We start from the raw sequence: 14,961 nt of genomic DNA, 5'->3' as shown, positions 1-14,961 counted from the left end.
TATTTTATTATTTTTAAAATATCTTACCTAATTTTTTTTAGAAAAGTTATAATAGATTATGATCGTAATCTAATAGATTATGATATTTATAATAGTTTATGATATTTTGTTTTAGTTATAAATCTTTTTAAATGGTATTGTGCTTAAAATAACTTTTCAATTAAAAAGTAGAATAAAACAATAATAATAATAATAAGACTCTTCCTCTCAGGTTTAGGAATATTCAATTTTTCTTATACTCTCAACAAATATTAGAAGCGAGATTCTTTTTTAAATCTAAATCGGTTAAATAAATAATTATGATAGTTTCTCTGAAAAGATATACAATATTTTAATATATTTCACATATTTTTCAAAGTTTATTGTAAAAGTACTAATGGATAGCAATGGTTTGCGTTTTACATCATATTATTCTATTTGTTACGGCACTTCTTTTTATTTGGATTGATATTTTTTTTTTAGTCAAATCCAATTTATACTCTTATTCATTTAGTTTTGGAAGCACTTTTCATAAAATCTCACAAGTTTTGTTCAATCCTTGGTAGAACAAAACATTATTTCAAACAATTTAGTTTATATTAATTTTATAAATATATCATTTTATCAACAAAAAGAAAAAAAAATCAAATTTTATAATAGAGTATAACTGTTGTAATTGGTATTAGAAGATTTGAATACAATTAAATAATTAACCTATGATTGCTAGATTTTGAGTATATTTAAACAATCAGCCTACTCATCATGTCATGAGTCCCTCCAGTCTACTCAACACATTCACTATCTCTAATCCCTTTATTTAAAAAGGGAATTTAAAAAACTATATGTATACGTATACAAGTATAACTGTTATCATATATTAGGATTAGTTTTTTTTTTAATCTCTTCTCTCAACTAATCACGAACCACAATCTATCTTCCCACCTTCACCAGTTAGCAGTCCACCTATGTCTCACATCTGTTACTCTCATCTTACTCTTAGACTCATATTCACTACTTCATGCCTTAACCAGCTAATGGTCCACCTACGTCTTGCATTTGTTACTCTTATCTTACTCTTACACTCATATTCAAGGCTTTACGCCTTCACTAGCCAACACTCTCACCTACATCTCGCACCTCCAATCGGCGGTCACACCACGTTCAATCTTACAAATCTAGTTGTAAGTGATCCACGTCATAAGTTGATAAAAGGTGACCTACATCTCGCACCTCCAATCGACAGTCACACCACTTTCAATCTTACAAATCTAGTTATAAGTGATCCACGTCGTAAGTTGATAAAAGGTGAACTGAGAAGCCAAACCAAACCACATAATGCAATTCAATTTTGGTCTAGTTCGATTCTCCAAACCAAACCGTGAACACTCCTCGGGTAAATTTTAGTTTAGTCTCCTTTTTCACTTTTTTTCCCCCAAAATATTTAATAACAAATTCTAAGTTATATAAGGAAAACTATCGACACTATTAGGTCAACCAATAATAATAGCAATAAAATTTATAGCTACGTGATTTTATATATCAATAATTCATCTAACATATTTGTGCAACCATAAAATATTGCTTATGTTTATGGATGTCTCTTGGCAATTGCCAAATAACATAGCTAATTAAGCAATAATTAAAATCTCGTATACGTTCAGCGAGTCACTATAATTTTTTATCCAAGGAATTTGAAACTTCTGTATTGAAACAAAACAAAGGCAGGTAAGTGTCGACCATCAATAACTATGGAGAGAAAATGTAGTCCATGAAACCCATTGCTTAATCAAATAATTTATAAATACACTAAAGTCTAAGAAACTATGAGAATTCTATGGTCTTACAAGGAAACTATATGCACAAGGATTTGATAGTAAATGTGACGCTGAAGATGACACAGAGAATCTTCTTCAAAGCGAAAAACATATCATAATCCTTGCGGTCTATTAAGTTCGAGCTGTGGAATGTCGAACAAAGGAGTTCAGTATTACTGGATCTCTTTACTTGAAAGAGTCGAAGAAACTTACGGTGTCGTTTAGAGCCTGGATAAAGTAGTCCACATCCTCTTTTGTGTTGTAGAAGTAAAGGCTAACTCGAGCACTTGAGCTGACACCGAGAGCCCGATGGAGGGGCTGCGCACAGTGATGTCCCGATCTGATGGCTACACCATGCTGCATTAAAATATTTTAAGAATCCAATCCATAGAAAGTAGATGATTCAGTCTAGCTACAAAGTCAAGTACTGATATTAGCTCAAGTCCTTGAGACTGAAAAGGGTTAATGAAAGGAATTAAATCAAATTCTACTTTAGTTAGAAACTTTCATCATTATTTGATTTTGGTTCCTTGGCTCTTAAAGATTTTGTTCAAGGATTAAAAAAAAATTCATAGGGACCAAATTCTGAGACATACCTGTTGATCGAGAAATGTTGCAATGTCCGTTGGATGAATGTCTCCAATATTGAAAGAACACAGCGCGGCACGTTGAACATGTGCTGTGGGAGCTGGGCCATATATCCGAATGTTAGGGACCGCACGAAGATTTTCATATAGATAATTCGCCAATTCTTCCTGTTAGCAGACAGCAGCTCCTCGTCGTTAGACTAAAGTCTCAAAACTCGTAAAACATATTTATCATCTCATTCTAAATTTTCAGGACACCAGGTAACCAAGTTGATAGAAAACCAATACCTAAATTCTTTGATTAAAGAAAAAATTCCATTACTAATTTACTATGAAGGTATTTAGTTGAAATCCTGATTTAGTTGCTTCACACATTATTGACTTTTTCACCGCCCAAAAATTCTCACACAAAGAGTTATTTATATACCAAATTTCAATCAACTCACTTCATAACTATGAATTTTTTGCATTCCGATCCCGGATAAATAATCAATAGCAGCTCCCAAACCAATTGCTTCTCCAATTGCCGGTGTCCCAGCTTCAAATCTAACAAAGGGGGAAATGAGTAATTAGTAGAATTAAGGACAAAAAATTGTCCTCCAAAAGGATTTTTTAATGTAAATATCAAAAGGCATCTGGACAGGAAGAGCTTACATAGAAGACATAAAATGATATGTAAAAGGGCATCAATTAATGAATAGTTCAAATAAAAACGCCATCACAAAATTTTAGCACCATTCAAGAAGTGATTTATTTAGATCTCATAATGACTCCAAAAAAATGATTGATTAAGTGTCAAATACTATGAGAACAAATGAGCAAACAAATAATACTAAATAAACGGCAGTTATTTAGATCTCTTGCGATTCTTGAGCCCTATATATTGAACGTTCTAATTTTTCAATATCATATAAAATAGATACAAAGAGAAGATTGTCATTTTTAAGTAACAAGAAAAGGACAAAATTGCACCCTTGCAGTCCACTAACCTGGAAGGAGGTTGTGCAAATGTAGAATGGTCCAGAAATACATCTGAGATCATCTCTCCACCACCTAGAGCCATGTAGGATCAAATATGAAAATAAGATACTGACTTCCTAAAAACGAACTGATGCAATTTTATTTTCATAACCTATTTTTTCGTCGGACATACCTAAGAATGGAGGCATTGCAGACAGCAGATCGATCTTTCCATACAAGAATCCGATGCCTGTAGGCCCACACATCTGAAGCATGTTTATTCCTTAACTTCATATGCACAAATGTAAGGCTCACCATTTAATTAATAAGAAAACAGCCTAACCTTGTGAGAAGAAGCAACAAGAAAGTCAGCATCAAGCGCCTGGACGTCAACAACCATATGCGGAACACTCTGGCATGCATCTACAAGCACTTTTGCCCCAAAACGATGTGCCAAGCCAACTATTTCTCCAATTGGAAGAACAGAAGCTGCAGAAAAAAATCAAATCAAGCTGAATTCCACTATGTGCATAGAGTTATTATTAGAAAGATATCAAGAGTGACCGGACACAGATCAAGAGAAGGAAAAATGTCCGAAAGTTTTTTCCGTTCTTCATTCATTGGACTTTATTATTTTTATTCAGCCGCACACCTTTCCACTTGAAGTGGGATAACTGAAGTAATATGATAACACTTCAGTTTCAAATATTCACCTACTACTTGTTTCATTTGAGTAATGTTTACAAATTGAATGGTAAAAAAAGGAAATAGATTATAAAAATGCTAAGTATCAAATAGAAGAGTGTACCTAGTACATTTGAGACATGATGGGTAACCACAAGCTTCGTTTTTGTTGAAAACATTTCCTTTAAGTCTTTCAAGTTTGGGACATCATGTTCACCTAAATTTACAAACTTCAGAACAGCACCAGTCCTTTCAGCTACAAGTTGCCAAGGAACAATGGCACTATGATGTTCAGCAACCGTAAGTATGATCTGCACTGAAGGAAAAGATTGTTACAGTTAGAACTTAAAGTTAATGCAAAATGAGGCTACACACAGTTAAAAAATAATGGATGCAACTTCATGATGTAGGAATGGAAAACACTTTTATTAACTTAATTAAATCTGACATCAGAATCTACACAAAGAGAACCCTGAAGCCTACAACTTAGACAACCCTGAAGCCTACACCTTAGACAATCAACAAGAATACAAACAAGTATAGAATGTAAACCCATTGAAATTTACAGATTAGAAATGAGAAAGACAACAAATAGTCCTGACGGTTCGATAAAACTTCATTAGTAGTCCCTATGATTTCATAAAAATTTCATAGATAGTCCCAACATAGGACTGAATTCTAACTTTCTTCCAACCATAGAAATTAAATCTGCAATTTAACCCCACGTGGAGAATACCATATCCCACAGAGTCAGTGCTTATACATGCATTAAATAGTACATATATAGAAGAAAATCACTTGCGCTAAACTACTAAGATCGATGCAGTAGCCTAAGACGCTACGCACCTCATCTCCCGATTTCAGATTCGCTAGGCCCCAAGAATAAGCGACTAGATTGATAGCTTCAGTTGCATTCCTGGTAAAAACGATCTCTTTAGCATCTCCAGCATTGATAAAGGACGCAACTTTCTTCCTTGCCCGCTCATACTCATCAGTTGCTTTCGCACTACATTTACAAACGGTTTCAAATCAGATAGACATCGTTTTCTTTCACGTTTCATACCAAAGTCTAAATAATCTACCTCAAAAAGTGTATGCCACGATGAACATTTGAGTTGTAAGCCTGATAATAATTCTGCAAAGCATTTAAAACAGAAATTGGTTTCTGAGAAGTGGCAGCGTTGTCTAAGTAGACAAGCTTGGAGCCATTTACTTCCTGCAGATAGCAATACAGCCATTAAAACCACCACATGAAACGCCAATAACAACGAAACAGACGACAAATGGGTTAACATAAAAATCGGCCAAATTAGCAAAGAAACAAAAAAAATCAGAGAATAAAAAGTGAAACAAGAACCTGATGAAGGATGGGGAAATCAGGGCGAGTTGTGTGGCCAAGCGAAAGAGAGTTGAGATGCAAGCTGTCGGTTTCCTTGGCGGTGGAAGCAGAAGCAGAAACTGAGAAGTGAGAGGGAAGTCTGGGATTACGGAAGCGGAGAAGAGGAGAAGAGGAAGCACGAAGGGTGGAAGAAAAACAAGAAATGCAACGATTAGGGTTCATGAATTGGAAGTGAAATTGGGAATGGAAGGATGGGGACTTCAGAACCATCCCTTCCATCATCCTCTGTGGTTCCCTGAACTTGAGAATCCAAAAGGCTTTGGAATAATGGATTTGGTATCGATGACCGTACCAATCATTCCATTTCATACCGCTCCCTATAAATACATTTTTTTTAGAAATGATAAAAAGACAGCAAATTATATCAAATATTTAGTAAAATTCTCCCAAAGTCTATCAATTTTTATTAGAAATAGAATTCAAAATTTGACCCATAAATATTTTAATTTTTTTGTTGTTTTAAAAAATATTCGCTTTAATTACCGTGAATAAATTAAAATATACAAAATATCACCCTTCGATGCCATACATAGATAGGTAATTTATCCTATTACATATACATGTATTTTATTTTATTTATAAATATTTTGAAAAGTTTTGTTATTTAAATAATTAAATGTTTTTTCTTTAATTTGAAAACGATGTATTTGTTTTTCTAAAACAATGTCCGTAAGTTAAATTCGAACGGAGGGGAGAGATGGAATTGTGAGGGGAGGAAGATCTTTTTTTCTTTTCATATTTCTTTAAAGGAAAAAAGTACTAAGTTATAATTTCGTTGCATCTCACTAGATTATATAGTTCTAGTTTATAATGTACCATATTATTCCGACGATGTATCATCGTGAGCCTAACTTTTACCAAAAATACACTTAATTTTTTTGCCCTCTTATATTAGTTGTTGACCATAGGTTCATCTTAGAGGTCATGGGCTCGTAAAAAAGAGAGCTCAATGGAGAGGAGGGTAGTGAGAGCAGATTAGGATCTTGGTAATTTCACATATGATGGAAGCAGAAGGTTTCAGAAAATAAAGAACTTTATTTTTAAAAAGTACGACATATTTCACTCATTTTCTAAATTTTTTGATGACCTATGATATGGTTTGAATCGTAGATATTTTGGTGACTAAAGCAAATAATCAAACGTGTAAGTGTAAGCCACTGTACTGCAAGGGATAGTCAGTAAAAATCTGTGTGAAATTCAATAAATTGTTCATGGGAAATACAAGGCTACCGTAACTTTTAAAATTTGAGATGTACAGACCACTCGAAGAGAAGGTATAGTTCTATCAAATACCAATTTGGCTTATAAGAACAGCTTATTTCGTTCCTTTGAACTCTTATAGTTGATTGCTAATATTGAAACCTCGGGAATCACAAACCATTTCTCTAGGCAGTTCGTTGGGCCATGGGGGGTCTGCAAAATTTCACTCCTGCCTCTACTTGTTCAAATGTATACAGAAAAGGATAGAGGTAATGACTATATGCAAAAACACGAACCTCCGGTTAAAAATCGAAGCTTCGAAAAAGTGTTCAGAGAGGTGAAGACTATGATGTGATTTCTGACAGGTAACAAGTAAAAAGAGAAACTGCATCCTGCAAGTGACTTGAGCGAAGATCCTCTCGCATTGGGGCAGAAAATATAGTGTCAAAGCAACTCAACTGAGCATCACGAGTAGAACCCTCCCCAATATCTGATAGAAGTAATCTACTTATCTCCTCGGCCATCTTGGAGTAAACAACTCTGTATAGATTAATAGATTACTTAATACTAATCCCTTGATGTTACGATGCTATAAAAATAACTAAAGTAACCAAAAAAAAATGCACATATGAAGTAAAAAGAAAAGGTCTTGTCTAATTGCAGTTCATAAACAAGATATATGATACACACAGAATATAAACAAACTTCTTAAATCTCTGTATTATATATACTGCCGTATAAAGCTTGAAATACCTTCGAATTTCACATGAAAATTTCCTAGTGAATTTGTCTACCTTCACCAAAAATAAATACATTCAAATTTATAACTAATTTTTCTATTTTACTTTTACTCCAGTAAGTACGTAAATACTACAAGGAAACGCTTTGTAATCCCTGTATGTCTATCTTTCATCTAGTTGGATAAAAGCTCAATTCACTCTTCTCCCAACCTAAAAAGCACATACATTCCATTTTAGGCTGGGTGTCCATGTCGGAAATGAACAAGCTCTTTTCGTGTTTATTTTTAGTTTTAGATATGCGGAGATATTTTTTTATATCTGAAAGTGTTTGTGCCAGCTTACATGCACCTCAACTAACCTCACGAGACGACCCACATAACTCCACTACATTTGGGTGTCAAGAAAACTAATTCGTCGGTAGGTGGTCATCCATAAATTGAATCACTGACCTCTTAGTTGGTTATTGAGACTCCTGTTTTTCTTTTACCACTAGGTCAAATCCATGATAGTTGCATGTGAAGACATGTTTAGACACTTGGACACATCTAGGATTTTTTTTTTCTGGGAGAGAAAATCGTCCAAGCTTTTATGTTGGACAGAAATTTAAAGTTCAAATCAATTATATGTTAAAAGAATAAAAAATAAAAAACCAAAAGGAAAGCCTTTTTTTACCAAAGATAAAAAACATAATCATAAAAAACTGAAGTTAGAAATCTAAACGTTTCATCTCTTATAATTGTCAAGTATTTTGTGTTATATATATCCTAAAATAATGATAAAAAATAGTGAATCCCCAACATGTGTAGCCTAATCTTTTTGAAATTGACGCATCGCCGTGTAATGTCATATCTGTGTCCATGTCTTGTGTTTGTGTCCACACTTCTAGCTCCTAATTTAAGTTTATACAAATAATGTGTGTGTGTGTATGATACTTTTATATGCATAATTCTAAATATTAAAGAATCCAAATCAGGTTTGTATTTGCATTTTGTCTAATGACGTTGTGCAAGGTTGTAGGACTTTTCAAGTAGTCAAAGTGCAGAAATGGGTTGAAGGATAGGAGTTTGATGGAATCAATACAACCCAATAAAAAATTAAGAGATTGAGCATTTTATTCTAAACAAGTCAGAAATACAACCGAATTAAATAAAAGATCATATTTCAAGATTGAAATGTCGTAGCCCAGGATTCTACATACCTTGCCTGAACTGGTAATCTGTCACCCCAAACTGCCAATGATTCATTAAGTCGACCAAGAAATTCCCCACAAGCAGCATTTCTGCTCTCAAGTGAATCCTGCAGTATCATTATACCTTAATAAAAAGGAAGACGAGAACATAGAGCGAATTCAAATGACCCAAAATTTTGGATCTAAAACTCATCACCAGAGTTAGAATATTAGAAAATAAAAGCTTGGGCGGGCTTACCAGTTCACTCCCTTCAGTGTTTTCCTGCAAAGAACTCCTCAAAGAGTAGAAGGATATATAAATTCCAGCACCGAATTCCCAATTTTCTATTTCAGACTTGTGCATCTCCATTGAAGTAGCAAACTTCCATATATCTGAGTGCTCAGCTGCATCATTGGAAATAAAAATCAACAGATTTTAGCATCAACCACTTTTCCCATCATTAGAAAAGAAGACCTAGTATCACGTGACTTATAGATGAAATTTAAATCTAACATAAAACATTAGGAACTACAATTTGTTCTAAACCAAAAAACCTGAATTTTACATTCCTGTCACATTAAATAGATACAACAATGGCAGATCTGAAACCATCTTACGATTTTCACATGTAAAAATCCAAGCTACGTAATGAAAGCGTACATTGCAAAAGCAATGTGAACAATTACCTGAAAGGAATAATTTATGAGCAACTGAAGTTGTAAAAATAGTATGAGCTTTATGCCAATTTCTACATTCAATGAAATGTTCGAGGGCCTCTGGTAGATTCCCAAGGTAACTGAAAAAAACTGCCTGAAAAAGTAATATCAATAAATTAATTTAGATTGTAAACGGACATTTAAGACAACAATTTTAATTTCCAAGATTATATACTGAACAAAAGCAATGGGGAATTATCACCACAGAAAATCAGTGACTGAAAATTTCAGCCAATTGTTTTTCTTATTCTTCAGCAATACCGTTAACTTTGTAAGAGATAGCAGAACACAAGCACATATATATACATTAAAGATGACAAGCCCCTCTAAAACTAAGGCCAAAACAGTGATAACAACAAACCATTAATTTCACCAGCATAACTAAAAGGCACTATATTTCAGTCACTTGGCAGCCTGAAATTGTTATATAACTTTTTTTATATCTGCAAGTGCATGGCCAGCTTATGCACACATAATATAATCTCACCAGATAACCCCTTTTGTCATTAAGGAATGAAAAGAGATTAATGCTTAAAATACAATAGAAAGTAGCAAAAAAATTTAACAACTAAAAAGCCTTAGTACAAATAAAAAATACAAAGCAAAATATCCCAACAAAAGAAATAGGTAACATAACATTAAAAAGGGAAAATGAAAGCTCCCCCACAATGAGAAATATGTTGAATTGAAAAACCACCCAAGGTCTTCGATAGAAAACACCAAGAAGAAATGGATAACAAGGCTTTCTTTTGGACTCTTTGGTTGGCGAGAAATAGGTGAGCTTTCAACAAGCACTCAAGTTTTGATTATTTGATGGATTTTTTTTAATTAAATCATGGTTTGTATTGGTGTCAATGTAAAAGAAGAGAGAAAGAGAGGAGGAGAAGAAGAAGAAGAAGAAGAAAGAAAGAAAGAAAGAAAGAAAGAAAGAAAGAAAGAAAGAAAGAAAGAAAGAAAGAAAGAAAGAAAGAAAGAAAGAAAGAAAGAAACAAACAAACAAACAAACAAACAAACAAACAAACAAACAAACAAACAAACAAAGAAAGAAAGAAAGAAAGAAAAGAACCCAAAATTACCAATATTGTAAGCTTAAACCAACTTAGTATGTATCAAACAGATTATTTCACAGAAAATCTAATATAAATGCCCCATTATCAAAGGATAATTGTTAGTGATAAAATTTAACACAATGATCTTAGTGGAATATCCAAGATTTGAAAAGGTCCCCAGACATCTCAATGAATTCTTCCACAAAGAGTCAAGATAATAAACAAACAACACTGACGGTAAAGTTTCTTCAGATGAATTGTACAAAAAATATGGAGTTCAGGAACTTTTTTTGTCTTGACACTAGAACGCACAGTTCACAAGAACGAGCCATCTGGCATCCAGGAAAAGACAACTATTTACTAAGAATTTTACAGAACTTATGACATGAGACCAAAAACAATCAATTGGTCAGTTCAATTATTTTATTCCAGGTGCTCCTCAATAGTAACAATATTTGACCATGTGACTGGCACAAAACAATTTTAACAACAGCAACAAAGATACATAGTCTAGCAAATATTAAAGAAGTAAATTCATGGTACATGTAATAAATCTATAATTGAAAATCCTATGCATGCAACTCCAAACCAATAAAAGAAGAAGAGCAGTTTTGAGAAGTAAAGATAGCAACCATGGGAAAGGGAGAATATAATATACCATAGCCTCATGTAGCCATATTCTTGGAACACCCAAGTTCTCAATAAATTCAAATTGTGATTCCTGTGAACTCCATATTTCACAGTATTGGAATAGTATTTCCTTGATTACTTTAGCCTGAAGGTGTGGAAAATCATCACGGAAGGGCATATGAAGGACCACATAGATGGCCCAGTGACATTGCCCCAAACACAGCAATTGAGAAACGAATCCCATATCAAGAATATGCAGATCTTTAGAACTGATTGCACCAATAGCTTCCAACACTGCACGCTGGTGCCAGATCATGTGATAATCAAGTGGGTCATCCGTTGATGAGAAGGCACTAAACATGGTCTTAAGAAAGCCAAACTCAGGATCTTCATTAGCATGAAGCAGCATGAGAAAATATGAGAGGTCAAGACATTCATTTGTATTAGACTTCAAAACCAGTTCTTGAGGCCCATCAGCATAAACTGGAACAGGGAGTGGAGCCCTTCCACTCTTAAGAAGATGCTGATAAGAGTGAAATATTACAGGAAGAGTGGTATCTGGTGGTAGACGATACCACATCAATAGCCCTAGAAATCTCTTCCAGTCAAGGTCAAAGTCATGCAAAGCATCAAATATATTCCCTGCCAGCAGCTCATATACCTGTGTCCGTTCCTTCTCAATAAAGTTGAAATCCAATCCATTCCTTCTCCAAATATCAAGTTGTAGAGCAACATCATTGCGCTTCACGGTGGATCCAACAGTGAATCCACCAGCCTGGCTCAGCAAACAAGCAAGTCGCACATCACCTTTAGAAGAAGCAAGTTGCACGGCTGCATCCAGCTGCCGCCCAGTCATGAGAAGAAATATATGTTCAAGATAACTGGAATCCTTTAATGAACCTAATTCATATTGCACCTGAGGAAAAACACTCTCTTGTAGCCAACAGCTGAATTCAGCCCTCCGGATAAGAGGGAGTGCTTCCAAGTCAAATTCCGGTGAATCTTCTTTTATATCCTGCTCCTGCATCATGTCTTCCTCATTATCACTGTCCAAACTATTCCCAACATTTTCCCTTTCAGAAAAAAGAACTTTTATCAATTCCCAGACCATTATCTGGTGTGTCAAGACTAAACGAGCGGAAGAAGATAATCCAGGAACTTCAAGCTGTCTTTCAACAATATCTATATAGCTCCTACAAATATCTGAAAGCATTAGACGATTGAAGACAACCTTTTGAAGTTTCAAATTGAAGGATCCCACTTCTTCTTCGAATTCATGATTCATTTCCTTGTGTAAACTTAAAGGAAGATCAAAAGCATATTCAACTAATTCTTTACGCATTTTACGATTTTCATCTCTCACCACATTGTCGATGGCAACTTTCTCTACATTTATTATGGAAGAAAGGACCCTCTGTGAATTCTTACTCCCCACCAAATTTCCAGTATGAACTAGGATGCCATTAGGGCCCCACCCTACTCGAAATGACCTACCCATAAACAAACCTGCATCAACTATGTTGCGAGAATGATCTAGAGTAATTGGAGTTTCATGTGTGAGGTCTAGCTTGAAACCTTCTGCTTTCGAGCGCTTAACAGGAGTAACCTTTTTTGGTTGGGACATCAAAATGGAACCAGGAGAATTTGAGTCAAGGCTACCTTGATTGTATTCAAGTAATGCTAGTGGAGTCTTTCTGACAACTAGAGAATTTAATTTTTGGTTTGTCCTCTGAGAAGAATCCTTAAAAGGAGTTGTTCTCATATATTCTCTACCTGTAAATGATTTTTGAAATTTAGGAGATTCATTATAATCCTCAAATTCCTGCTCGTTTTCAGGAAATATAACCATTCTCATTTCTTTCATCTTTACTGGATCAAGCCCAAGATGTGCAGGAAGGGAATGACAAAGCACAGATTCGGTGAAGTCCATAGGGCTGTTTTCATTATTTTCAGATATCTCGTTGCAGTTGATCTCTGCAGGTTCTTGCACTGCATTTGGATCGTCCATTACAACATCCTCTTCTTCATCTTCTGTCAAGCCAAACCGGCTGAAATGGTTAACTGAGAACTTCCATTCACAATTTTCTGGTTCAAATGAAATGAAGTGAGCTCCCTGTCTCTCAGTAAAGTATTTCAATTTCTTCACAACATTATCAAATTGCCTCCCTAAAAAGCTGGTTGTTATTGACTGGAGAACCAAAGTAACTTCAGCAGGCTTGTTAAGGCCTTGACCAACTATAGGTTTGGTAGTTTCATCTTCATACACAATTACTTCATTCTTATGAAACTTGACAATTTGGTCTAAATCTAAGCATCTAACGTCAGTCTTCCCAAAAAACTTAACAGATCCATAACCACAACGTCCTATTGTAAAATCTAACACTTGACTAGTATAATTAGGATCTTTCAGAACATGGATAGACATCTCCTCCAAGCTTGGAGAAATATAATAATCAGGAGACTGCAATGTCGGAAAGGAATTTTTGTGCTCCTTCAAATGATCGTGAGATGAAAAACCAGCATCAGAGGCAATTTTTCTTCTCTTGTGTTGTAAAGTAGCTTGATCTTCAGAGGTCATAGCATCAAGATCCGGCCTCGAACTCATAAAGGGTGGTAGGTAGCTTTTTCCATCGTGATCTTCACTGAAATTCTCTGAAGTAAAACATATCAAAATTAATTTTGAACGAATATACAAGCAGTGCAATTCGTCAAGTATTAAACTGGAAGACAAAGTAAATAGTTTGCATTACTGAATTTGTGGTGAAAAAGAAAAAAGCAAAAAAAAAAAAAAAAAAAAGAACTGACAAGAATGACAGCTCGGGATTCGTTGAGACAAATGAGATATATAGTTCGAACTCATTTTAATGTCATTTCGGCTACTACGAGTAGACGTAATTCAACCCCAGTCTAGTAGCATTAGAGAATATTCCATGAAAACCATTTTCCCATACAAAACAAGCCAGCATTAACACAACCAGTGATACAAGAACTAACCCAACTGTACAAATATCCTAAAATCCCTTCAAGCACTCAAACAGAATCAACAAAAGCACAAAAATCAAAGCGCCCAGTGTATTAGATGGAATTACCAGAAACCAAAGGAAGACAAGAGGACGACGCCATGGGGAAGAGCTAAGAGAGAAAGAAGGGTTTAGGGTTTTCGCGAGGAAGAAGATGCCAAACTTTCCGCACCAACTCAGCAGTAATTGGAATAAGGAGATTTGGCCCCCGATTTCACAAAAGTGCCAATCCCCATTTTTTCACTATAGACAAAAATAAACTTCATCAACGATCATCATCAGCTTCAAATCTCCACCGTTGCGCCGATGGTTCTTATTTCTCCGACAAGCTTTCTCCGGCGAAGAGCCCAAAAAATTTCCCGCTTCCTCCGTGTGCGCTCCTTTTTGTCTTAAATAAATAAATACATTTGGAAAACTAAGACCCCACCACCCACCGAGCCACCATCTTTGTAACAATTCTTTTGAAAAATAACTCGACGATCATCGGTCTAATCAGTGCTAAAATTATGAGAAAAATTCATTTTTAGTTCTTCAATTTTAGGTCTACTTTCATTTCATTTTTAGTTCTATGATGTTATATTGTCACTCTTTGTATAGTTTCAAGATTCACATGTTTACTATTGTTAATGAAGTACTCGCTTTCAATTTTTTTTGTCTATTAATAAATTTTAAATGGTTGTAAAATGAGAAAAAAAAAGTTTCTGATTATAGATGAGTTTGTCTAGTTGGTGGATAATGCATCTCTAGTTAGAAGTGTTCATTCTCGTATAAGTGGAATTTAATTGTTTGGAGGTGGCCAACCTGATAAATTTTATAATCTAAAGTATCCGACTTTCATTAAAGAAACTTTTGCAACAAGGATCTTAATTGAGAGATTTTTTTATATTCTACTTTTCCCTTTTCCCAATGATTTTCATTACTTATATCTTGTGGTGTTCTATAGCTTCTTCTGTTATCTTGTATACAAAAAAAAAAAAAAAATGGAGACTGAAGTTGAACCGTAATTTAATTATA

At 34.6% G+C, this 14,961-nt stretch overlaps 2 protein-coding genes across 2 annotated transcripts; both read right to left on the bottom strand.

Annotated features, from left to right (window-relative positions):
• Window positions 1-1,705: 1,705 nt before the first annotated feature.
• On the bottom strand, window positions 1,706-5,735 carry LOC101222630 (cysteine desulfurase 1, chloroplastic). Its single transcript, XM_004140130.3, has 10 exons — window positions 5,382-5,735; window positions 5,107-5,240; window positions 4,871-5,030; window positions 4,149-4,335; window positions 3,684-3,829; window positions 3,534-3,606; window positions 3,370-3,433; window positions 2,827-2,926; window positions 2,390-2,548; window positions 1,706-2,150 (listed from the first exon to the last, which is right to left on the bottom strand). Exons 1-10 carry the CDS (start codon window positions 5,730-5,732, stop codon window positions 1,980-1,982), a joined length of 1,545 nt encoding a protein of 514 aa, XP_004140178.2. The 5' UTR covers window positions 5,733-5,735; the 3' UTR covers window positions 1,706-1,979.
• An 860-nt stretch (window positions 5,736-6,595) lies between these two features.
• Window positions 6,596-14,451, bottom strand: LOC101222392 (nuclear pore complex protein NUP96). Its single transcript, XM_004140129.3, has 6 exons — window positions 14,017-14,451; window positions 10,956-13,579; window positions 9,219-9,342; window positions 8,791-8,936; window positions 8,562-8,659; window positions 6,596-7,163 (listed from the first exon to the last, which is right to left on the bottom strand). The coding sequence occupies exons 1-6, from the start codon at window positions 14,048-14,050 to the stop codon at window positions 6,968-6,970; spliced, it is 3,222 nt and encodes a 1,073-aa protein (XP_004140177.3). The 5' UTR covers window positions 14,051-14,451; the 3' UTR covers window positions 6,596-6,967.
• Between the last annotated feature and the right edge of the window lie 510 nt (window positions 14,452-14,961).

The sequence above is a fragment of the Cucumis sativus genome, chromosome 6 (assembly GCF_000004075.3).
Source record: "Cucumis sativus cultivar 9930 chromosome 6, Cucumber_9930_V3, whole genome shotgun sequence".
NCBI lineage: Eukaryota > Viridiplantae > Streptophyta > Magnoliopsida > Cucurbitales > Cucurbitaceae > Cucumis > Cucumis sativus.
The sequence above is the reverse complement of the archived record's forward strand: the minus strand, read 5'-3'. Positions and strand labels throughout refer to the sequence as shown.